Consider the following 25237-nt stretch of genomic DNA (forward strand, 5'->3'; position numbering starts at 1 on the left):
AAGAAGCATTCCGCTTTTGATTACGCGCTGATTTTTGTTTTGTTTTGTTCCATTGTTGCACTTGGGGTTTAGTCACCTTTCAGGTAATCTACATTTTGGTTGCCATTAATAAATGTATTAGCCTCCTATTTATCAAGAGCAGCCTACATTTGTCGTAGGTTAAGTGTTTAAGAATAAGGGTAGGCCTATTTAAATGATGGGAAATTAGAGTGTCCTGGTCTGTAAAATATAATTCATAACGCGAGCTATAGGGGAAGAGATTTTTTAACAGTTCTATTTTTTACCTTGAAAATGGCAATCAACACAGACACTGAGTTTGAGAAATCCAACCTAGGCGATCAGAGCGGAGGCGCGCAGCCTCCAGACTCCCACGAGACGGAGAAACTTCTGGCCGTGACCACCGAGCAGCCCGGTGGCAACGGCATGAAAATGTCCACCTCCTTCACCGTCAACGTGAGCGGGGACAAGGGTCAGGACGGCGACCAGAACGGCCACAGCGTGCCTCTGAGGTCGGGCTCCGCGGGCCACCTGGGCGCCGCTCCGCCGCTGTCCCCTTCCAGAGCCAGCCTCAGCCGCTCGTCCACCGGCAACGCCGGGGTCCAGGAGACCCCCAAGCCCAAGGACTACCTGATCCTGGTCATCTTGTCCTGCTTCTGCCCGGCCTGGCCCGTCAGCATCGTCGCTTTGGTCTATTCTATTATGGTGAGTGTCTCGTTTTTTGGGGGGGAAAGTGCACGTGTTGTCGCCTAATTGACCTCCACACCCCGTTTGATTTGCACTGCTGCTCAGTGGTGTAAAACGTAGACCTACTGTTTGACTTTTGTAAAAGTATTAATACTGCAATGTAGAAATACTTTTGTTACAAGTAAAAGCCCAGAACTCAGAATTTACTTGAGTCAAGTGCAAGTAGGCTACAAAAGTATTGGTTTAAATGTAGGCCCCTTAACGTACCAAAAGTAGAAAGTAGGCCTACTCATTATGCAGAATGTCCCATTTAACGTTTTCAAATGTATAAAGATCTTTTGAAAATAGATCTGCTATTTTCAAATGGCCGAAATCTATATAGGGCTGAAGTGGTTAGCCTACTGTATGTTTTGTAATAGGTCTAATAATCAAAATCTACAACTAGTAACTAACGCTTTCTAGACTACATAATATTTGCCTCTGAGATGTAGTGGAGAGTAGAAGTAAAAGTACTGACATTTGGAAATACTCCAGTAAAGTAAACATAGGCCTACCTCATAATGTACTCAAGTAGAATACATTACTAGAGTAAATGTACTTAGTTACTTTCCACCACTGGGGTTGTATCCAAAGCATTGCACCAATGAAGTGAATGAGCAATATATCACCCTGCAACATCAGCTCTGAGGCTACACAGCAATCAGTTAATTCAACCAATGGACATGCGGTCGTCCCGGGACATTCTGCAGTTAGACTATAACATTGCATGCCCCCACCTCCCAGAGTCCCAGCCCTAAGCCTAATCTAAACCTAACAACAATTCCGATATTGTCTTTCTTTTTTAGCTCTATTAAAGCTGCAATCTGAGCTTATTTGAATCACTGACAAACCATCTGTAATGGTGAAGCAGGTTATGCTAATAGAAATAGTCTTCCATTGAGAAATGCAGACCCTGGCGTCGGGTAGGCTTTATAGGATACTGGGTGTAGTAGTAGTACTGCGTCAAGCTCACAGATAGGATAAATCTCCCCCCTGTCCCCAGGCCAAGTGAGGATTCCCTCTTGAAAGAGCAGTAGCCTGCTGCTAAAAGTTCAGTCTCCCACAAGGGAGACCCGGGTTAGAATCCTGGATAGGACATGGAAGTTACGGATTGCAGCTTTACCCATGTCCAGCTAAATGATGTAACCTGCTGTCCTGGTCTAACTCATTGAGGAAAAATAGTGCAGCGTAAGCAGCCCGCAGCCTCTCTGGTGCCATGCAGTGCATTGGCACGACAGTCCCTGCTTCACAATGACCAAGGCTCACTGGTGCATAGCCGACAGGACCACTGGACCAGCTACGGAGCAGACTACAACAGCAAATTATAGGCCTTTCTAATTAAACTAGACCAGGTCAACCTGGTTGTGCCAGACCCCCTGTCTGTCATCATCATTTATGACATCATGCCTTTTGTAGGCATGTCATCATCATGTCATCATCATATATACCCTTTATATAGAAAACCCGGACCGACATTTGCTTATGTAGGCCTACCCATTTCATGGGTCTGGCAATAAACTAATGGCAATCTTTTATAGAACCCTAATGGGAATTGGTCCAAACCACAATCTGTAACAGGAGAAGTGGGCAGTTGAGAGAACTGGTCTTGTGTCTATATATTTCTTTGGGGAAAACTGGGCACTGTTTTAGGGAGAACTGGGCACAATAATTGTTGATCGGAGAACTGTAAACTGTGGATAGAACTCAGTGTGTACTATATAGTAACTCATCTATCTCATTAGTGTGGTTGCCCAACAGGGCAACACACTGTAGTCCTGGGGAAACTTTGAGGAGTGGTGCTAGCTCGAGTATTTGTTGAGCTTCACATGACAGTTAGCTTGCTGCAGAATATAGTCACGGCAACCACACTTGCAATTTCCAATTGCATCTTTCTAGTTGACTAGACCTTACCCGTTCGAAGATATGTGCTCCAAAATATGTGCAGGGTGTGGGTTGTGGGGAAAGTTACTGTAACTGGTGCGTGCGTGAGAATATGTGGGAGCATCATAATGTAAGGAGCAGCTCATGGAGGAGTGTATATTTATGATGGATACAAATAATTTAACAGCAAATTTAGGTGAATAGAAGTATGGGGATGAATGCGCTTCCACATAGTTTTTTCATACCCGTTGGAAGATGAGACACACACCAAACGCACCTGGTGAAAGCGAGAGAGAAGAGAGAGAGAGAAAGAGAAATTTCTCTCTCTCTCTTCATACATGCAAAGAGAGGGAGAGGGGGAGAGGGGGAGAGAGAGAGCGAGAGAGAGAGAGAGAGAGAGAGAGAGAGAGAGAGAGAGAGAGAGAGAATGCACATTCCTAACTGTGAGAGAGGGGTGTGTGTGTGGGGCTACAGATCCCATGGCCTGGAGGAACGGACCGTAACCCTAACAACAGGCTAAGAAAACGCTAATAAACAGCTTTAATTTGGGAGAAATGAAATTCGGGCTCCGTCACCGTTGGTATAATGCTAATGGCCAATACCATGTGAACTTTGGGATCAGTTGCTGAAGCGAGTGAATAGATAAACCTAGATAAGCGTGAGCGTTAGAGCGTTAGAGCGTGAGTGAGTGAGTTTGCTGGTTTAATAGATAGATATCGTTAAACATTTCAAAAACAATTTCAATGGACAATGTGGCGTATTCAAGGCTACAGCTTTTACATTTACAGAATATGCATTTTTACTTCCATAATGGTTCCTAAAACACAAGATGCCGTGTCAAGAATATACATATTGCATAGCCCAATAGACATACAGACAGACAGACAGACAGACAGAGGAATGTCAGAAATAATTAATGCTTGATGTGGTATTTATATTGTAACGTTTAGCAGACTGAGTGAGGCAGTTCGCTCCCAACCGGGAAGCGAAGACCAGCCCCCCACTCAGCAGACAAGGCAAGCAACCCACAGCGCCAAGAGAGCTAGCTAGCTCGCTTGGCATGGCGAGTTACGGCCCTATCTCTTGCAGGGTTGTTACAATATTTTAGTTACAGTGCATTCTATTGGATTGGATCAAGCTCATGACAGAACATGTATTCTTGATTTAATCAACAACTGCCATATCATGCAGAGACTAGCTGTTTCGAGTTTGGTGAGGTTGAGAATGAAATGCATAATGGGTGAAGGCTATTGACTATTTAATTAAAGGGTTTTATCTTGGCAAAGTCTATATGACCATTGGTTCTCAACCTTTTCAGGCCATGAACCCCCAAAATAATCATATTTGAACTGGCCCAGTTCATATTTTTTCATTTATATTTTGACAATTCGGCCAATGTTTGACCAGTTCTTATAGTATAGTTTGTTGATTGTGTTTGATGCAGTAATGGTGTTTTTATTTTATTTCTCTTAAAAGTCCTTAAATTGACACTTCACTGTCATCTGGGGACCCCCCAAAATCACAACCCACAGGTTGAGAACCACTGAATTAAACAACTATGAGGGGACAGCACTGGTGTGGAGGCAGCCTACATATCCTATAAATACCGGTAAAAGAGCTATCAGTGCCCATCAACACATTCTGGTCATATGAAACTTATTGGACTGACAGATGGCCAATAAAACAAAGATGTTATATGCATTATTCATGCAAACTGTGTGTGTGCAGGAATAGTGTCAGCTCGTAACCCCAGTAAAATCTTCAACATTAATGTCACTCTGGGGATGGAAAAATTGACCCATAGGCTCCTCAGAGTTACATTAACACTGAGGATTGTACTGGTTATCAGATAGCTACTGTATCACAGCGTAGGCCTTTACAGTACTATATACAGTAGGAGAGGGCTGCAGCAGGCAGCAGCCATATTATCCAACATGTATCTTTCAAGAGGCTCTGACTAAGATCCTAGCTAGAGGATGAACTTGAACCTTGAAGAAGGAATATCAGCCTCTTAAACAAGCTCCAAGCTTGACAGCTCAAACAAAACCAGTTAAATATTCCCATCAAGCCATAATGGACCATTCAAATGAAATGAATGGGATTCGATACGAAATAAAATATATAAAACAATATGTGTATACCGGTATCCAAGTTGAGTGCAAACTAAAGATAACAATTTAGTGCTATTAAATCTATCTGTCGAAACAACATACAAGCATTTATGGACAAGCAAACAGTATTTTTCTATCTAAATATTAAATAACATACTTTATATGAACAAGTAACCAACTCCCATCTCTGGAAAATAGGAAACAAGAAATTATAGAAGAACTGAGGTGGGCTATGGGCTGAGATAGAGTCTGAAGAGTCGAGTTTTCAGACTACGAAGGAAAACGGGGAGTGAGTCTACAGTCGTGACTGAGGGGGAGGTCATTCCACAGCTTGGGAGCCAGAAAGGAGAAGAGTCTAGGACGCTTGGAGTATTGCCAGGGTGTCTTAGGGGAAGGCAAGGGCAGACGTCCTGTTAGCTGATATAAGTGAGCTCTAAGGGGTGTAAGGGTGGATCATATCCTGAAGTTAAGGGGGTGCCATGCCCTTGATTGCCCTGTAGGTTATCCCCAGTGTTTTGGATTGGATATGGCATCGACTGGAATCCAATGAAGGGAACACAGAAGGGGAGGGGAGGATGTGAAAAATGTGGGAGGTTGAAGACAAGGCGTGCCATGACATTCTGGATCAGTTGATGGGTTTTGAGTGAGCAAGTCAGCAGACGAGCAAGGAGGGAGCCTGGAGATGACTTGAGGCTTGGATAATGAGCTGGACAGACTCCCTTGAGGAAGGGTCTGATCGTTTGGATGTTGTACTGTACAAACCTATAGGAACGAGTCATAGCTGCAGTTTGTTGCCTTGAAGGACAGCTGACAATCTAGGACCACTCCAAGATTGGTTGGTCCGTTGGAAAAGGAGTGTACTGATGGAAATGGAAAGATCCAGCAAGAGACAAACTTTGGACCTCTCACCTTCTCTCTCTCTCTCTCTCTCTCTCTCTCTCTCTCTCTCTCTCTCTCTCTCTTGCTTGCATGCACGCACATGCAGGCGTAGTTGTATTGAGGTTTCATTCATCTCCCTAGAAATGGTTCCAGGACGCTGATAATGCTGATGCACAACTCCTGCAAATCCCTCCCATTACATCAGTAATGTGAGATGGAAAATGCACAGACAGTTTGCTATAATGTTACTGTTTGAAATTGTGTAGCATATACAGTAGCATACTACAGATTTGCTTCACTATGATCACCAGTAGCTTAACGAATAACTAATGTTGTTGTAGTGTTGCTTTGTTTAGTATTGACCATACAGTATGGTGAAAGACGTTGACTACTGGAAACTATTAGAAATGCTCAAAATCCAGTCTCCTCATTTCCCCCCCAAATGAGATGTTACTTTGTGATTCATTCCCCTACTGAGGCATACCTTGTTGGGTACTATTTTCCTGGTAGCAGACTGATTCCATGATCCTGGCATTAGTCCATCAAGCTGCTCTACACAATGGAAGGGTTGCAATTAACAATTAGTTTCACATTCAATTACTACCCCAATGTTTTTCAATTATCTGATCTGATTCATCTTTGCAATTAGGCAGGCACAATGAGGTAATACAGTAGAAAATGATGACAAATGCTCCTGGCAGGTCATCTGAACACAAATAGCATGGTTTCGCACAGCGCTCAGGAATAATGTTCCCACCTTGATTGACTGTTATTCCCACAAAAATAATATTTCATTAATTTATTTAATTTTGACCATACTAGGCCAATAGGCCAATCCTACATGACATACTACAATTAAACCTAGATCTGCAATTCGGCATAGAGGTGCAATGAAAAGAGTGCAGTGCCATAAAGTTATTTGTTCTGTGATATCTCTATAATGGGACCTAAATGCCATGGGAATATCAACTAATACACTGAGACAGGTTTTACTTCACTTTGCCATCATCTTGACCCAGTTACTTTCACATCAGCCACTCTTACCAATGACGGCTTGTCCGTGTGTCCGTGTGTCGTGTTTGTGTGTGTGTGTGTGTGTGTGTGTGTGTGTGTGTGTGTGTGTGTGTGTGTGTGTGTGTGTGTGTGTGTGTGTTACAACAGAGCAAGAGAAAGAGAGAGAGAGAGAGAGAGAGAGAGATAGAGAGAGAGAGAGAGGGAGAGAGGGAGAGAGGGAGGGAGGGAGGGAGAAACCAGAGCTGGCCACTAACTCAATAGAAGGCGAGAGAAGTCAATTTAGTGTTTTCCAGAGGTCACATTGCAGCAGTTAGCTGGGTACAAGTCACTGAGCAACATCCCCCTGCTGCAGGGGGAAAACACATTTAACAAAAGAGATCAGAACCGTGCAGAGGCTACAAGAGCAGATGGGAGTGTGAGACGCATGGAAGTACTTCCTATTGCTGGACTGGAGCAGAACAGAATCAAATCCAGTTGTGTTAGGTCTGATAAAAGTGAGTAGGTGAAAGTCAGGGATACATCAGTGGAGAGCATCACTGTGGTTGATAGCATGTGACATAACCCCAGGTATAATGCTGTAAGCTCACCTTTACCATGCACCAGGTGGTCCAGATAGACCCACAAAGTGGGGGTACAGAAGGGTTGTGGTGGGTGTGTCTGCTCCAGACAGTCACACAGATTTATGTTGGTTATGTGCCTAGCCATTCAATAAACTGGATCTTTTTTTAAATGACAGAAAAGGTCAACAAACACTGCTGTCTCAAGTCCTCTGATGATGCTACCTGCAGAGTGCATGGAAGAATAAAATAAACTAGAGATACTGTTCCTACGAAACAGTGTGGGCTCGCTCGTGACTATATTCTGCAGCGTGCTGCTGTCATGTGAAGCTCAACCAATACTCCAGCTAACACCACTCCCAGATTTTCCACACTCAATTGCACCTCATTGGCTAAGGGCCCTGCCTTTGTACTGTCTGCGACGGAACTCACGTGACGGAACTCTATAAATAATGAAGATAACATCGCCTTTCAGGCGAGCCCACAACCAGTGTTTACTTTGCACATTAAAGATTATTCTAAGCAGCGGATGCCTGTGCGGCATTCCTTTATTCTTACACATGCACATCTTTTGTCCTGAACCAGTGGCATACATGGATGTGAATACCAATTCCTTTTTAATTCACTATCAAGAGTGAAACCATGTCCATGTCAGTGAAGAAGACAAGCATAACCCTCAAATGGAATGTTTATACTTCAACTCTTTCAAATCCACCAAAGATCAAACAAACAAAAAATATTTTGAATGTGCTAAAATCCCACTTAGCCACTAAGGCAAGTCAGCAGTTTCTGCACTGGCAAATGGTGCACTGCTATCGTCGTCATCATCACTGACATTCACTGTCACTGCTGGCACCAGCTCCTCCTAAAATCCAACTTTCAGCAGACTGCCAGAGGAATAAGGAGGCCTCAGAGCTATGATAGATGCACTGCCACTGGTTCCGTTTTTTCTTTTCTTTTTTTCCTTTTCTTTTCTTTTTGATTGATTGATTGTTGATTGAATACTTTATTAACCGTTTGAAAACAGTACAGCAAGTACAGTACATATAAGCAATGCTAAAAAGATAACAAAAAAAAGCCTTGGTTGCTTGTTTCCATTGTGCTCCTATTATGGTGAAGGTTTGTGGCTGACAAAGAAGATGTGAAGTCAATTATGTGGAGTGGTGTAAACTGGGTTAATAGGTTTTTATTGCCCAGATTGACCTATCTCAGTAATGGGAAAGCCAAAACTGCAGGACTGTTATTGCTCGCTCTGCAGATCTGCCCGTGAAATATGGGCAAGCAAGTCTGCAGCCGGATAGATGGTTTTTCCCATCCCCGCTGTGTGTGGGTACGCGTGCGTGCGTGTGGGTGGGGGGGCTCTCTCCATTCCGACATGTCGCCACTCCGACAGTGACTTCTTATTGTCGGAGTGGCAACACTTCCATAGAGGTTAAGGTTAGGGTTAGGGTGCACCCGTGTGGGTGCAGCATGCATAGGTAAATGACTTATTAGAACAAGGGTCTTCAACGTGTTCAGGCCAAGGACCCCTTAGTTGAGAGAGAGATTAATCAGGGATGAGGGAGCCCCACAACCTGTTCATAGATTCCATATAGTTTCATCGTTTGACACCACAATCATCTGTGTATTTTCGATTCATGCCCATTTGTGTTTACAGATATTTAACCACTTGAACCGTCAATACTTAATAAACTTGACATTTCACTCTGTACTTGGGCTGCTCTTTTTCCCCCTCTACACCAAACCTCTTTTCCAACAACGCCTCGCAGCGAGAGGCGTTGTGAGCTTTTAGATCAGCTATTTTTGGCAACAGTTCTCAGAATATGGACGCTAGGGTTCAGGTGGTTAATATAAAAATGTTTCTATCACACAAAGATTTGGAGTAGTAACTCTGAGGACCCCTAGGGCCTAGGGGTCCGGGATCCCCTGTTGAAGACCCTTGTATTAGAAAATCTAATACTGCATCCATGATTGGAGGTGAACTCTGTACCCAATTATTCCAACAAAACCTTTGATAAACACAGAGTCTGAGTATTGGAGTTACAGTATAAATGTTACGCTGTTACCGCCTAATCCCATGGAACACTGCTCAGACACATCCAACATTTCTAATAGGAAGTCTGATAGCAATTACATTATCAAGCCACAGTGGATGAATACAACAACAAAGCAGTTTCAGCAAAACAGTGCTGAATCTGCACTTACACTGCACTCATTTAAAGTCTTTTTAATTTTAAGAGAAAGAATGAAGAAAGTGGCATAATGTATCCACATAACTTTAATTAATTAATGATTAACACATTCATTGTGTGTTCTTTTGCATCAGAAAAGCTCTTAAAAGCAGCTTTTAATGAATTGGATGAATTTCATACATTTTAGATACATTTTAGATTGAGTTTCATTCAAGTTTAGGCTAAGGTACAGTATATACAGTATGTTCAGTTGCACTAAGTTGAAGAGTTGTATAGTGCAGTAAGGGCAGGGCGAGCTAGTCATGACTGAATATTAGAAGCACATCAATGGTATATTTTACAGCATGCTGCGACATGTTGCAAGTGACCACAGGGCTGCCATTAATTAATATTTTCATAATTAATCTGTTGACATTTTATTTATATTATTCAATACATTTTATTAATTTAGAGTAATCTATAAAATACATTTAGTGTCCTATATTAAAATTGGCTAGCACATGACCCTACAACTACCATAACCATAAGGAGTTCCCAATGCAGGTACACCCACATATGGAGTGTGTTGTCTAACCTCAATACCGGTATGTCATAATGGCATCTAGCACAAAACAAATCAGTTAGCGCCATACAGTATATGGGCACAAAAGCATACAGTATACTGATGATGGTCATAAAAGGGAAAGGGAATGACAGATACCGAGATCTCCATATCGGTCGGATTGGCGGAATGACGTAGGCGTGAGGACCTTATAGTGGCCCGAACCTCTAGTGTTAATAAAGTACACAATATGTACTTTGCAATGCTCTTACCTGAACGGAAACAGTTATATGGAAATTCCTTAAAAGAAATTATTGATTTCATTTTTAATTAAGTGTTAAATGTGCACTATTTCCCATGGCAATCATTGCTATGCTGAGAGTTTGCTCAATAACAAGGATCTCCCCGTTTCAGATACAAAATAAATGTCTGGGGAGAGATACCGATAGATAGATGGATAGATACATTTTTATTAAAGTGTCCTGCACCAAACGATGCCCAGCTCACACAGGCTTACAAGACACTCACAAAATATACATATAATTTACATACACCAAGATACACCACAAACAAAATACAAAAGAAAAACGTATTGATTGTCCACGCTGTGATTTACGGATGTTCTCCAATGCAACTGCCATGCCTTCTCTGTGAATTTTGTTAAAACAAAAACTTCCTTTTTGAACAACCAGCAACCTATAACATTCAGACATCCAAAACAAATCTGGATTTTTCAAATAAATAATTTCTCAAGTCATGATACAGTGGACAGTGAAAAACTAAATGAAACTCATCCTCCACAACTCCCAGGTCACAAAGAACACACAAACGCTGCTCCTCAGGAATACCAGTATACCTACCCACCTCAACTGCCAGAGGTAATGCACCAGATCCTAGTTGGGCACAGAGGGACCTCTGTCATCTCTTTAAATTAAATGAGACGTAAGATTCCCTGATATAGTCATCTTTAAATTGGACATAATTTCTTAACTTTGGTTACCAGTTTAATCCAATCATAAGAGAGAGCTCATGCAGGACACAAGATAAGCAAGTGAAGAAAAAATAAAAATAAAACGGAGGCTGATTTAAATCATCCTTGCTGGGTTTACTAAAGAATTGGATCGATGTGGAGACTCCTGTTACTGGACAAACACACACTAGACAGAGATTATCATAATATAAATTTAGGCCTACTCAAACATATCACATACACTATTTTTAATGTTTATCCAGACACTTTACTTTTAATTGTATTACTAAAATGTAATTAAATACATTTTATGTCAATCAATCACCACTGCATATTAATACGTCAAATAATCTCTGTCAGATGTTATGGCTTTATTAGGATTCTCTCCCTCGCTCGCTCAAAAACATGCACGCACATACCCACACACGCCACACCATGTGCACAGACACGCACGCACGCACGCACGCACGCGCGCACGCGCACACACGCACACACACACACACACACACACACACACACACACACACACACTGGAGGTTCTCAGTTCTCTGCTGCAGTGCAAGGGTAAAATGAGTGCCCTGGCAAAGCTCATATTGATCTGGAATCACATCACAGAGAAAAGCCACATCAGCACCTTAAATCAATGGGAGGCCCTTTCAACAACACTTCCCTGTTAGACCACATCTCCTTAGAAAAATACCCTCATGCTGTCATTGATATTAATTCCCCATGCACCAAAACCACCAAATACAAGACCTGCTTTTATCAATGTATAAACTATAAACCACAGCAGTTGAAAAGCAAGATCTCACCTCTGAATAGCTTGGATGATGTGGACTGTGTGCGTGCGTGCGTAGATGCGTGCCCGCATGTATGTGTACTGTATGAGTGGGAGGGACCTCCGCTTGGATTGATTAACAACATTATTGATTTTCAGGGAAAGCTAAGCCTGGTGATATTTGTCTTCTGAATGGGAAGATGTAGCCTGTTACCATGAAAGTGTCTTGTGTACTGTTTACAATACTACAGTCCATTCTGACCTGTCAACACGTGCGTGTGCACACGCAGTCGTGCGCGCACACACACACACACACACACACACACACACACACACACACACACACACACACACACACACACACACCTTTCCCACTTTTGTCACAAGGGAGTTTGCACTTTAGTTATAGAGAGAGAGGGTTAGAGAGCTGAGAGCTCTCCTTCACAGCTTTATGTCAGACATCATGGACACCATTGTACAGCTTGTTGTGGAGACCACACACTATATGTCTTTTACAGGCCATAACATCTTCCATAAGTAAATTAGAGATGTAACTATTGATAATTCTATTGATTACTTTTTCGGTCAATCGAATAATGGAGCAGCGTGTTTCTTTTTTATATTCAAATATTTTTTTTACATATCAATGAATCGATTAACCAGTAAACGTTGTTTTGTACTTCATCACACAGCGGTGTCAAAAAATAGTGAAAATAGAACAAAAAATTCACAATGTGTTGGCTATTTTCACAATTTGTATTTAATTTTCTTTTACATTTGTTATTTACTTTTCCATATAATGACATGCCCATAATAGGGATAGATTATGAATTGATTATTCAATTAGATTATTGCTTATCGATAACCTTTTATGATTGATTAAATCGATTAACTGTTGCACCCTTGAAGTAAATGTATCATCCACAAACCCATCAACTTCTACTACTAGTTGGCACTATTATTAGTAGTACTACTAACTGCCCAAGAACTTCAGATTATATTGTGCTTGTCCTGCATGTGACTTTTATGCTAATATTATTACACTGGGTATGGCAAGTATACTCATTAAAATCTGCTGTGATCAGGCATAGTCCTCCTTATGCGGTAATTAACTGTATGCAGCATTAATGCAGCTTTTAGCAACTCCAGACTATTGTTTTTTGAAAGTCAATATTCACCCAAGAATTTCCATTAAAATTGCAAACCACTGAAAATCCTGTTAATTACAGCTCTGAGGTCATGACACACTTGTTCTTTTAATTGCATTCTGGTTGATGTGCTTCACAGATGACCTCTGTATTGTAAGTACAGTGTACCTCGGTTAACTGATGAGCTCAAAACACCATTCAAACTGATAACTGGACAGTGTGCTTTACAGGTAAACTGTACCACTGGTCATGTCGCCATCATCTTCAGTAGTGTAGACGTATATTTTATAGTGTACAGTACGGTGTGGTTCAATGGCATTTCTGTAAATTCATACACAAGAGGCTCTTATCTTGCTTCCGTTTTTCTTCTATGGAAGCTGCCGGCTTCTCCTTGACATCCCAGTCTCTGAAATGACATACTGAACAGCTGCTTTAAAACAGCCCACACATTTCCTCCAACAAAATTTGTGCTTTTTTCCCCCTAATTCTTAATTAAGTGTGTTCAGATAGTACACTATCATCAAAACTGTAAATACTCCCTGAAAACCAAAGTCAGTTTTTAGGCCAAACATGTCATATACAAGTGCTTGTTTGGGTTAAAACAATTACATTCTGACAATCATTTTCATGTTTTTAATCACGATGATTTGCATGCACCCATGTTTGTTTTGTTTGTCAGGGAGAAGCAGGTTTTCCCCAAGAGCATTGAAGGGTCTTACCTCACTGGAGACAGCCTGGAGACAGAGAGGCTCATGGGAGTGAGAGGGTGGGGTCGGGGATGATTCTTTATCACTGCAGTGCTAGAAGTGTAATCCTATCCTATAGGCTACTGAGGCAACAACTGCATTGCAAGAGCAAATACAAGCAAAGTGCGCACACGGACATAAAATGTTATGTTCTGAATCAAAGATTTGGCAGCCATACATATAATACTGCATAACCTATGGATATAAAAGCTCAACCAATCATTTTATTTGATCATCTTTGCACTTTCTTGTGTTTAAGAATAATGCTTCTCGCTGGGTTGGTAAGATGGTAGCAGCAGGAGAGGAGGACATTGATTTTATTACTCTTCTAGTGCTCATAAACCTATTCATTTGAATATTAATGAGGAAGCACAATAAGCATAAAATGGCTGTTGTGATAAATTAAGCTATGAAACACTGCTGGGCCATTCTACCCATCCATTTATTTCACTGCTACTGTACTGTTTCAGCCTGGAAAAAACAATGGGAACGTTAGAGCTTGATTTACCTTGTACTGTACTTTAGAATTGTACTTTGTACTTTTTGAGTTAAGTATAACTGATTAAGTACCAGTAAGACTCCCTAATCGGGAGATAAGCGACCGTTGGTCGCTTATCTCCATAAATAGGCCAAAAAGTAGTTTGTGCAAAATCGTCCTGATGGTGGCGCTAGATGGGACAGATGCGTTGTGATTACATGACTGTAGAGATACTGTGTACTGGTGTGCATGATTTTAGGGCAAAATCTGTAGGAGCAGGGTGACTGTAGAGATACTGTGTAGTGGTTTGTGTGATTTTAGGGCAAATTCCAATACTAGCATGCAAGATGCAAGCTCTCCTGCTAAAAGTAGACACACCCACAGGCAGATCTTGATAGTGGACCCAGGTCTGTTTATTTAAGCATGGAGGCTCATCCTTCCTGGACTCCCTGGTGTGAAGGGGTGTGTGTGTGTGTGTGTGTGTGTGTGTGTGTGTGTGTGTGTGTGTGTGTGTGTGTGTGTGTGTGTGTGTGTGTGTGTGTGTGTGTGTGTGAGAGAGAGAGGACAGTGGCAACATTCCTTGCCACTTGGCAGGTCACACATTATGTTTGAGAGAGAGAGAGAGAGAGAGTGTGTGTGTGTGTGTGTGTGTGTGTGTGTGTGTGTGTGTGTGTGTGTGTGTGTGTGTGTGTGTGTGTGTGTGTGTGACACAGAGAGAGCAGCCCCGTTGGGGTGGTCATTTGGTCATTTTTGCACATTTGGTAATTTTTTACACCTGGGGGTCCCCCAGGGACCTGGGGGTCCCCGAAACTCCGGGGGTCCTTGGAGGTTGTAGTTTGGCAGGCAAGGAGTGTGTGTGCAAAATCTGGCATGGATCGGGGCAACGGTTGCAGAGATATGAGCAGGGCAAAAGTGTGACGTGTGACGTGTGACAGAGTGACGGAGGGAGTGACGGAGGGACAGCCGGTGGAGGTTTGGATAGTGTGCAAGTAACTGCGACCTACGGTCGCAATAACTCAGGCTTATGCCTGAAACTGCAGTTTTGAAAAGGAAAAATTCAACTCAGTTGACAACCAAAGGGCATTCATGGGTATATGTATATTGGCCTGATGTTTTATCTGAGAAGTACACTTTTCAAAACCATTGCATCAATGGAAAAACAAATGGAGCTCACTATCATCAAATATCTGTCCTAAACTCTATCCTAATCCACGCTTGAGGAATGTGGAGATGAGTGGGAAATTATTCAAAGTGTGATTTTCTGTTTTAAAAGGGCACCACTTTTGCACACAAGTAGACCGACAGGTGCGTCAGAGAACACCAAGTGAAGAGAGTGCAGGAGTCCTTCCTTTGTCACACAATACTATTTTACCAGTAAGACTCCCTAATCGGGAGATAAGCGACCGTTGGTCGCTTATCTCCATAAATAGGCCAAAAAGTAGTTTGTGCAAAATCGTCCTGATGGTGGCGCTAGATGGGACAGATGCGTTGTGATTACATGACTGTAGAGATACTGTGTACTGGTGTGCATGATTTTAGGGCTCTCCTGCTAAAAGTAGACACACCCACAGGCAGATCTTGATAGTGGACCCAGGTCTGTTTATTTAAGCATGGAGGCTCATCCTTCCTGGACTCCCTGGTGTGAAGGGGTGTGTGTGTGTGTGTGTGTGTGTGTGTGTGTGTGTGTGTGTGTGTGTGTGTGTGTGTGTGTGTGTGTGTGTGTGAGAGAGAGAGGACAGTGGCAACATTCCTTGCCACTTGGCAGGTCACACATTATGTTTGAGAGAGAGAGAGAGTGTGTGTGTGTGTGTGTGTGTGTGTGTGTGTGTGTGTGTGTGTGTGTGTGTGTGTGTGTGTGTGTGTGTGTGTGTGTGACACAGAGAGAGCAGCCCCGTTGGGGTGGTCATTTGGTCATTTTTGCACATTTGGTAATTTTTTACACCTGGGGGTCCCCCAGGGACCTGGGGGTCCCCGAAACTCCGGGGGTCCTTGGAGGTTGTAGTTTGGCAGGCAAGGAGTGTGTGTGCAAAATCTGGCATGGATCGGGGCAACGGTTGCAGAGATATGAGCAGGGCAAAAGTGTGACGTGTGACGTGTGACAGAGTGACGGAGGGAGTGACGGAGGGACAGCCGGTGGAGGTTTGGATAGTGTGCAAGTAACTGCGACCTACGGTCGCAAAAACAGCTTAAAATGATTTCATGGCACATTTATTGATGAACAGTTTATGCATTTGTGATTGAAAACCGTCCCTAAAAGCACATAATAACTGTGTCCTAAAGTTGTAAATTAGATGTTGGTGCGGTGAGTGATGATGAGTTCAGTATATTATGGACATTTACACAATATACAATAGTGCACTGTTCATCTATTTATGCTCATGGTCTAATAAAGTAAATGAGTGCTAGGTACATGGTGGGCTCTATCACAGTACCATGTACTGGGTTTGAATACAGTACATCATCATGTCAACCTATTTCTCTCCATTTCTCCACTTGCCTTTTATAATAATGATGCAGAAATGTATTAAGTATTAAGCTACAATCATAACTGTCATGTCTTACCTGGTATTAGAACCCCTAGCAAACAGATTGGCTGAAATAATGTTTTATTCACTATTACAGATTACATCTTTAAAACCAAAACCACACAGACAGTTTGATGTTATGAAACATAATGCATTTTAACTAGAAATCTGTTGCATGCTATTGATCTGTTTTCTAGTCTGCAGCCATGTGCTCCTCGGGGGACCACTGAGGAGTTTAAGGAGAAACCAAAGCTAATGGGAAGGGATTGCCATTCTCTTGTGTGATTTATCTCTCGGGGAACCTCAGTCAGGAAGGCAGCAGCACACTAGATTTAGGGTTCACCACCATCCGTCATGCGGCATGACCCCCCACACACATGCACACAGTTACATATCATCCTGCCTCCTTCTCCGAAGGAGACATAAAGCAATATACATACAGCATTAAGTTGACATACAACCCCTTCACATCTCTGCATTCATCTCCACAATCCAATAGGCTTTGCATGTCACACATCTGTCCGTCAAAGTCAACACAGCATAGAATAAATGAATGTTGAAGTTCATGTTGAGATGGGCAGATTCAAAGGTTACCCGCGGAGCAACATTTATGTACTGTACATAAAACATGGTGATATACATTTGTGTGTAAAAGACGTGACTGTTGTCAGCTGACTGACACAGATTGTGCTCGTACAGCTCCTATAGGCTACTACGTAACGTTTATTCCACGGTTGATGAAGATGTACATTTTATATTTAAAGAACATATCATTCAAAATATTAATAAAGACTACAGTCTCTTGTCAGAATGTCAGGAATCTTTAAAATTACCATTCCACTAAGTGCTAAACTCTGCATACTTGGAATTCACCCAAAGAACTTTATACATTCAGCAAAGCAAACAATTTATTTTTACTTTGGACTTCTCCAAGCTAGAAGAGTTGTGGCATTATGCTGGAAAAGTGTTGAAGGATTTGCCTCTGTATCATGCATTATTTTTCATTAACCACATCAATAGTCATGGATTATTCCTCCCATATGGACTGGACACCTCTTAGGAAAACCCCGTTACTGTTACTGTAAAAATCATAAACATACACATATATATATATTTATACATGTGTGCATTATTATCATTATTATTATTTTCATGTAATACTATGGCATGTTTGGAATATTCTACAAGTTAATGATTTGTTTCATTTCCCTTTTAAAGCTGCTTCACCGTCGATTAATGGAACCTAACTGATAAATATTTCAAAGACAAACACTCAGTGAGCGCGCCACCAGAGAGCCTCAGCATCCTGTTTCTTTGAGGGAACATTCTCGGGGTGATTTATGGGTGAACCATGTTATTGTTGCTCTTTGTTCTTGGGCTGAAATGGTGCAAGCTAACTCCAACATAGCTAGGTAACATTTCATCTTGGTGGTTTAGGGGGCTGCCCTGTAATGGAAGTGAACTCATATCTCTGATGTTTATAACTCAATTTAGAAAATAAAATGTATAGTTACAGAGATCTCCATATATGGGCATATCAGTCGGATCGGCGGTGCGACGTAGGTGTGAGCACCGCATAGTGACCCGAACTCTAGATGCGAGGGCAGTGTAGCCGCCTGAACCTCTAGATACCTCTAAACCTCTAAATATATCTCTGATAGTTATAACTCAATTTAGACAATAAAATGTATAGTTGTGAATTGTATAGTTTTATTCAGTTCAGTGTTTTTGGTGAATTTATTTGCTTTATTTTTATGATTAAATTGCTGTTTGTGCTTCCTTAGCAGCTTAGCCTATCCAGCAAAATGCTTCCAAATGTATATTTTGAGCTAAACTTTTCTTATTTTTTTCCTGAAATATCCCCATTCATGCTTTTGGCTTTTCTGACCCCTTACTGCAGTGGAAATCAGCTTAGGGGTTGGGACCCCCAGGGGGGTCCCCACATGATTTTGGGGGTCCCAAGATGACAGTGAAGTGACAATTTAAGGACATTTAAGACCTAAAAAAAGACAAGAAAAGAAAGTAATAAAACATTTAAGCCTTTTTACTGTAGTTGCTTTGCAGTGCTCAGTGAAGTGTTCATGATCTTGCATTGTTCCAGTACCCAAGGCGTGTAGTCCTCTGTCCTTAAAGGTCGTATGCCATCAAATTTTAATTTTTAAAAGTGTTTTTTTCATGTTTCCTGACCTCAATTACACAAAAAACGGAACGTTCAACATTCAGTGGTTTTTCTGTAATCTGTATTTTTCTTTTAATTAGGCTCGGGAAAAGTGAGTTCATTGGCCTCCCGACGTATGCAACTACGCATCATCGTCGAGGGGTGGTTATAGGGGAGGGCGTATCGTTCCAATGCACATTTACCATTTATTGTCACGTTCCAAAAGAGCCAACGATTAACAGGAAAGTGCCTGAACTACAACACCTATGGTAATCTAGGTATATTATCTTTGCAAGTCAAAAGGCCTCAGAACACAGCGAGAAAAAAACCTGCCATGGCTCACTGGAGTGGAGATTTCAGTTACCTTTTAATACACGTTTTAAGGACCAGGACAAAGACTTTTATGTTAAAAACAGCATGTCATAATAGCTTTAACGACGACTAATAGGCCAGTTAGTTGCCCTAACATCACAGGTCAAGAAGGCCTCCGAGGCGGCTGGAACCAGCTTGACCCCCTCCAGTTTGCATATATGGTTGCCGTGACGTGAGTCACACTTGTAAATATGAATTCTGTCTTACCATTTGAATTTTCTCCTTTCAAGTCAATGGGGAAAATTAATTCACTAATAAATTAATGGCCATACATGGAGATTTCTGTGTCAGTCCTTGTCCATTTTATGCCCAAATATGAAGATCCCTGATCATCAATATTAAGCCCATATATTGGAATGCCCATATATGGACATACTGGTTGAATCAGCATTTTCCCATTCTAGTCAATGGAGAAAATTCATTGTGGGCTCGCTTTAGCAAGCAAACAACAGTGGCTCAGCTTGCTCAGTAGACTAGTTGCTCTGCAACAAGCCGCTCTGTACATTAAGGACACTTGCTTACTGAGCCTTCTCTTGTATTTCCTTTGTCTTGCTAGTGCTGCTGATACATAGTAGGGCTGTTAACATTCCTCAGAAATACAATTTGAATACTGGTCTTAGAAATTGGCCCAGATATCGAATATATTCAAATATTATTATTGTGGGCTCGCTTTATTGAGCACACACTAGTTGTCCTCAATTTATGTTTATTCCATAACTTTTTTTGGCATCGTACTGGTTACATTTTTTTTTTGCTAGAAGGAGTTTTAACTGCTGCACTGTCTCTGGTGACTGCATCTTATATTTACAATGGGCTTATTGCCGCATCCCACTTCCAAGCCCGTCCACGCCCACTCTGACATCCACTCCAACTCTACTTCGACTCAACGGTAGGGAGAAGAACGTACTTTGTAGGGAGAAGAGCGTAAGGAATACCGCCCACAACCCTATGCCGTCCGCTCATTCGCTAGAGAGCAAGAGAGAGAGAGAGAGAGAGAGAGAGAGAGAGAGAGAGAGAGAGAGAGAGAGAGTCTCCGGTTACAAGAGGGAAGGGGGGGGGGCGCTGCACAGGGGGAGAGAGAGAGAGAGAGAGAGAGAGAGAGAGAGAGAGAGAGAGAGAGAGAGTCTCAATCGCTAGGATCAGGGGCGTCACTTGGGTATGGCAGGGGTATGCAGCTATATACCATACCCTGGGTCCAGGGGGTCCAGGGGGGAAGATGAAATAGCCAACCAGCAACCAAGCTTTTCTTCTGGAATTAACAAACTAGAATCCACTGTTACTGGGCTAGCTAGACGAGAGCCTGTAGCTAGCTAGCCGAGAGCCTGTATCTTACAAGAAGTTCTGGGCTAGCTAGACGAGAGCCTGTAGCTAGCTAGCCGAGAGCCTGTATCTTACAAGAAGTTCGCGGCCCTTCGGGCCACTCACATCTAGAGTTCACAGCAAGATACTGTCTGTCTGTCTGTCTGTCTGTCTGTCTGTGTGTGTGTGTGTGTCTGTGTGTGTGTGTGTGTGTGTTGCTAAAATGAAAACATTGAAATAATGAAAATAAAACATTGGCAGGCCTATTACAGTAACAATAATAACACAATTAGGCCAAAACTTTTTTTTATTCAAAGAACTTTTTTTTTTTTTCAAAAAAAAATTTTTTTTTTTCAAAAAAAAAATTTTTTATTTTTTTTAATTTTTTTTTTAACTTTTTTTTTTTATTAAAAAAAAAAAAAAAAAAGCGGGCGTGGACTCTAGATGTGAGCGGCCCGAAGGGCCGCGAACCTCTAGTACAATACAATAAAGGTGCAGAAGAGAGACACACTGGAGCAGTTCAGACGGTTCTAACCTTTTATTCAGGTGCCAGTAAACAGTGACTAACGTTTCGACGCAAGTGATGAAGTTGCACTAGCATCGAAACGTTAGTCACTGTTTACTGGCACCTGAATAAAAGGTTAGAACCGTCTGAGCTGCTCCAGTGTCTCTCTCTTCTGCATACATCAGTCCCTGCTCCTGTGATGCACCAGACTAGCCGTGTAGGCTGAGGCGCGCTGTAGATCCTCTGTTCTCAATACAATAAAGGTCTTATCTTATCTCCTAGCTCCACAGAACATTAATGTGTTTCACTGACATTTTTGTAGAGGACTTGTCCATAATATCAGATACATTATAGGTACATACATACACCATCCCTGACTGAGCCAATGACGGCCTATGAATAGGAACAGAGATTGTATTGTATATCTGAAAGAACCACATACTGTATATCCAGTGCAGAGAATGTTGCCAGACAGTGCTTAAAACCTCAAGCTTAAACAGCATTCACATACAAAAGATGTATGAGGAAATCATATTATACTCCATTTTAGAGAAAGAGGGGGAGAGAGATGACCAACACCCTTAACAGTACTGTAACCTACATGACAGGCAACAGCAGTTAGAGTAACTTAACAGGATGCCCTTGATGTCTGTCCAATAAAGTCTTTGATCAAGTCTGTAAATCCAACTTTTCCAAAGTCACTCACTCTCAAACATTGAGGTGATAAGAATCAAAACAGTAGACTGTTTTAGTTTTTACCAGGTCTAACTGTGAGAAAGGACACTATAACCCCTTTTTATAATGCCGGATGCCACCGTTCTTTTAATACTCTCATTTTTAACAAAAATATGAATGTTCCGTTCTGAGAATTGCAGAAACAAAATATAGGCTAATAGTGCATTCATAAACTTTCATTATGGTTAACCAGTGTTGTAAAGGACATTATTACAATTATTATTTTCAAAATATTTTCTTTTATGCTAGAAAATGAATTCATGTAAAAGCCCACCCCTTTCTGGGCTACAGCATCATGAGTTAATGAGTATAACAACTTGAATGGCCACATGGAATTGCAATATCAGTCCCTTGGCTGGCTTATGTTGGTCATACACAGTGTTGTATTGGTCATGTCACATGGGTACACGACGCCCGAATCTTTTGTTGAGCAGGAGCACGCACACGCTCATCATGCATCGGTTGAAAACCCTTAAGTTCACACCCCAACGTTTACTAAAGCTTTAGTGTCACACCAGCCTGCATTAACATAGAAAAATCACACCCGTGTGAACTGAGCGGTGGTTTACCCACCAACCCCCCCCCCCCTCCCCCCTTCCCCCCTGTGTGTGTGTGCGTGTGTGTGTGTGTGTGTGTGCCTGGTCTGGCCTGGCCTGAAAACAGCGCCCCTCCCTTAACATGTGTGGTCAGAAAAGGTACTACACAGGCTTGAGGCTACATACGGACGCACCCACCCACGGACGCACCCACCCACATACACGTACCTCTACACACACGGCCACGTATAGGAGCGGCGTGACCACCGCTCAAAAAGCATGGATGTATATCTGCATAGTCTGTTAACTCCAGTGACATCATTAATATAGCATCCCTCCCTCTAAACTGATTTGCAATTGCACTTACAGTTCCTCTGGCTATGCGCGTGTAGGTGAAAAGAGCAGCCTAATGTATAAAACATAACTCACTCGGTTCATTTGTGTGTGTGTGTGTGTGTGTGTGTGTGTGTGTGTGTGTGTGTGTGTGTGTGGGTGTGTGTGTGTGTGTGTGTGTGCTCTCTCCAGTCCAGAAACAGCCTGCAGTCTGGGGATGTGGATGGAGCCAGGAGGCTGGGTCGACTGGCTCGTCTGCTCGCTGTCGTTTCCATCATCCTGGGCATTGTCGCCATCGTTGTCTTCGTCTCAGTCTCAGGTATACGAAGTACACATTAAAGCACGCCAAACATTTATTAACCGGTTAACCTTTTGACAATAACAACTCTTCAAGCACAAAATGCGTTGCGGCGTGCTGTGAGCTTGTAAATCTGTTATTTTGAAAAGGGTTTGCTCAAACTTGGAATGCCAGGGTTAAAGTGGTTAAACGTCATGGAGAATGAATCCAAAGGAAACTATAATGTTAGGTCGAGGTGCACGGCAAATGTTTTTAAAGGCACAGTGCTGTCTAATTAACACATTTAATATTTCAATTATTTTAACACATCGGACGCCCACGTGGTGCCCACGCGCCAATCTCTTTGATGTTTACGTGTGCCCACGACGCGTACGACGCGTTGTACAGTAAACTATACTGTACTGTAGCTACTGCACTTGGCTACCGTGGTGATGAAACAAACTCCATTTCCCAACATGCAGCGCGAAATTACGTCACCTGGACGTGCTGTCTGTCTCGTTGACTTCCTGTTTAGCGGCTGCACAAAAATGCTGTTTTCTCCGGATTCTCTTCCTTTTTTCTTTTTTTTCTCAAAACGGCAGCCTCTTCTACCGGCCGTAACACAAACACTGTGGCTTAGAATTGATAAAAAACGGTCCTGACTGAAAGAAAAGATTTTCGCGAAATAAACAGGACATACTTGGATTACATTTACTCTGATTACTTTTCTCGCCAGTACTTCGAAGGTAGGTAAAATGGCGGGTTGCCATGGGCACCAGCAAATTAAACGTTGAATAATTCTGGGCACCCGATGTGTTAATAATGGTCCCTGTTTAGTATAGTCTTAATATCCGTCACGGCAAATGAGCTTACGGTGTAAACAGGACCTGTGCTTGAGTTTTCAGTCAGTATGAAAAGCACAAGCAAACATATTCCTGCAACTTTTACTACAAGTATACAACAAAAAGAAATGCATCACTATGCTGGAGTGATATATAGACACCATCACAGAATGAGAAGTGTGTTCCAACTCAGCAGATTTACAAGGTCTGTGTGTGCGTGTGTGTGTGTGTGTGTGTGTGTGTGTGTGTGTGTGTGTGTGTGTGTGTGTGTGTGTGTGTGTGTGTTGATTAAGCACTGCAGCTACTGTAGCAGCAGGTGGACTGTGTCGCAAGGGGAGTGATGCCCCTGCTGCTCAAAGTCCTACAATAATTACATCAGTCAAAATACTGGACAGGATTGTTAGTTTAACCTTGTCTCTCCCTCTCTCTCTCTCTCCCTCTCCCTCTCCCTCTCCCTCTCTCTCCCACAGTGGCCCAGTGACCATAGACCGGAAAATAAAGGGCAGTGCAAGCCAAACCATGGATGCATAAGAAAACCTAAATAAAATAAATACATACGTACATTGTGTCCATTCCAATACCAAAAAAGATATCCTAACTATACCACATTGTAACTACACAAAGACACCACCTAAGCAAAAAATATATAGCAGTCAAAAAATATGTACTGTAGCAACTTAATGAATTAATCAATCAATCAAACAAACAAAAAAAGTATCCAGAGATGCATGCATTAGAATCCAGTAACATTTGCTTGACAATGACAAAGAAAAAAACCTGATATAACACTTAAAAAGGAAGTGAGGAGCTGTGTTTGGTAAAGAGGGACAAATGTCTCTCGCCGGAATGATGGACTTCTGAACATGAAGAGGTAAAGATTGTATATGAAGACAAAATGAAGATAAGAAGAAAGCAAAGGAAGAAAGTCATTCTGTCAGTTGGGTAACTTTGAAAATGGGCTCTGGACTGGGGTTTAGACTACAAACATTGGACAAGTTGCATTATAATCCTCTTATACCGTATATCCTTTTCTTGCATTCAAAGCATATAGAAATACAGATATTTGCAGTATAAATGAAGACAGATGCACATTTTATAAAAGGTTTGTATGTTGAGTGGTGCCAGATTGATAGAATTACAATGGCTGCTTTGTCAGCAGCACTTGGATTATTAGGGGTTTGTGAATGGGACTGGGAATACATTTGGGATGTTTTGGGGATTTGTGTTTATTTTGTATAATTTTTGGACAAAAAAAGCAAAAAAGAGACCAACTGCATGCTGAAAGTAGATAACCAATGTTTTCATTTGGGAATGAGTACCATCTTGGCGGGGTCTGTGTTTCCTTGTTTGGAAGTCAAAGAGGCACATGGTGAAACAATGGAAGCGAAAAGATTTGATCTACTTCGTGTGGGGTGGTCCAGCAATCCTAAACACTGGCCAATATCTTTCCCTTTACTTGTCCCAAATCTCTGGAGCCTTGCCTTGTACAGGGAGGGGTCTGATGTAATGAGGCGCATGCCCTCCCTCCCTTCCGTATCCTCTGATTCCTACCACCTAATCCCAAATCCTACTTCCTGGCCAGTGTCAGGACTCATTTATTCTTTGTCACAAGACCCATTTCGACAAGTGTCACTCGA

The 25237-nt window shown here is 42.0% G+C and overlaps 1 protein-coding gene across 1 annotated transcript; it reads left to right on the top strand.

Annotated features, from left to right (window-relative positions):
* Positions 1–291: 291 nt before the first annotated feature.
* Positions 292–24081, top strand: trarg1a (trafficking regulator of GLUT4 (SLC2A4) 1a; the record flags this gene model as incomplete). The annotated part of the gene is made up of 3 exons (XM_080731854.1): positions 292–702; positions 22674–22800; positions 24071–24081. 3 exons carry the CDS (start codon positions 292–294, stop codon positions 24079–24081), a joined length of 549 nt encoding a protein of 182 aa, XP_080587980.1.
* Positions 24082–25237: the final 1156 nt, after the last annotated feature.

Source organism: Nannobrachium achirus (assembly GCF_963921795.1).
Source record: "Nannobrachium achirus genome assembly, chromosome: 8".
Classification (NCBI taxonomy): Eukaryota; Metazoa; Chordata; class Actinopteri; order Myctophiformes; family Myctophidae; genus Nannobrachium; species Nannobrachium achirus.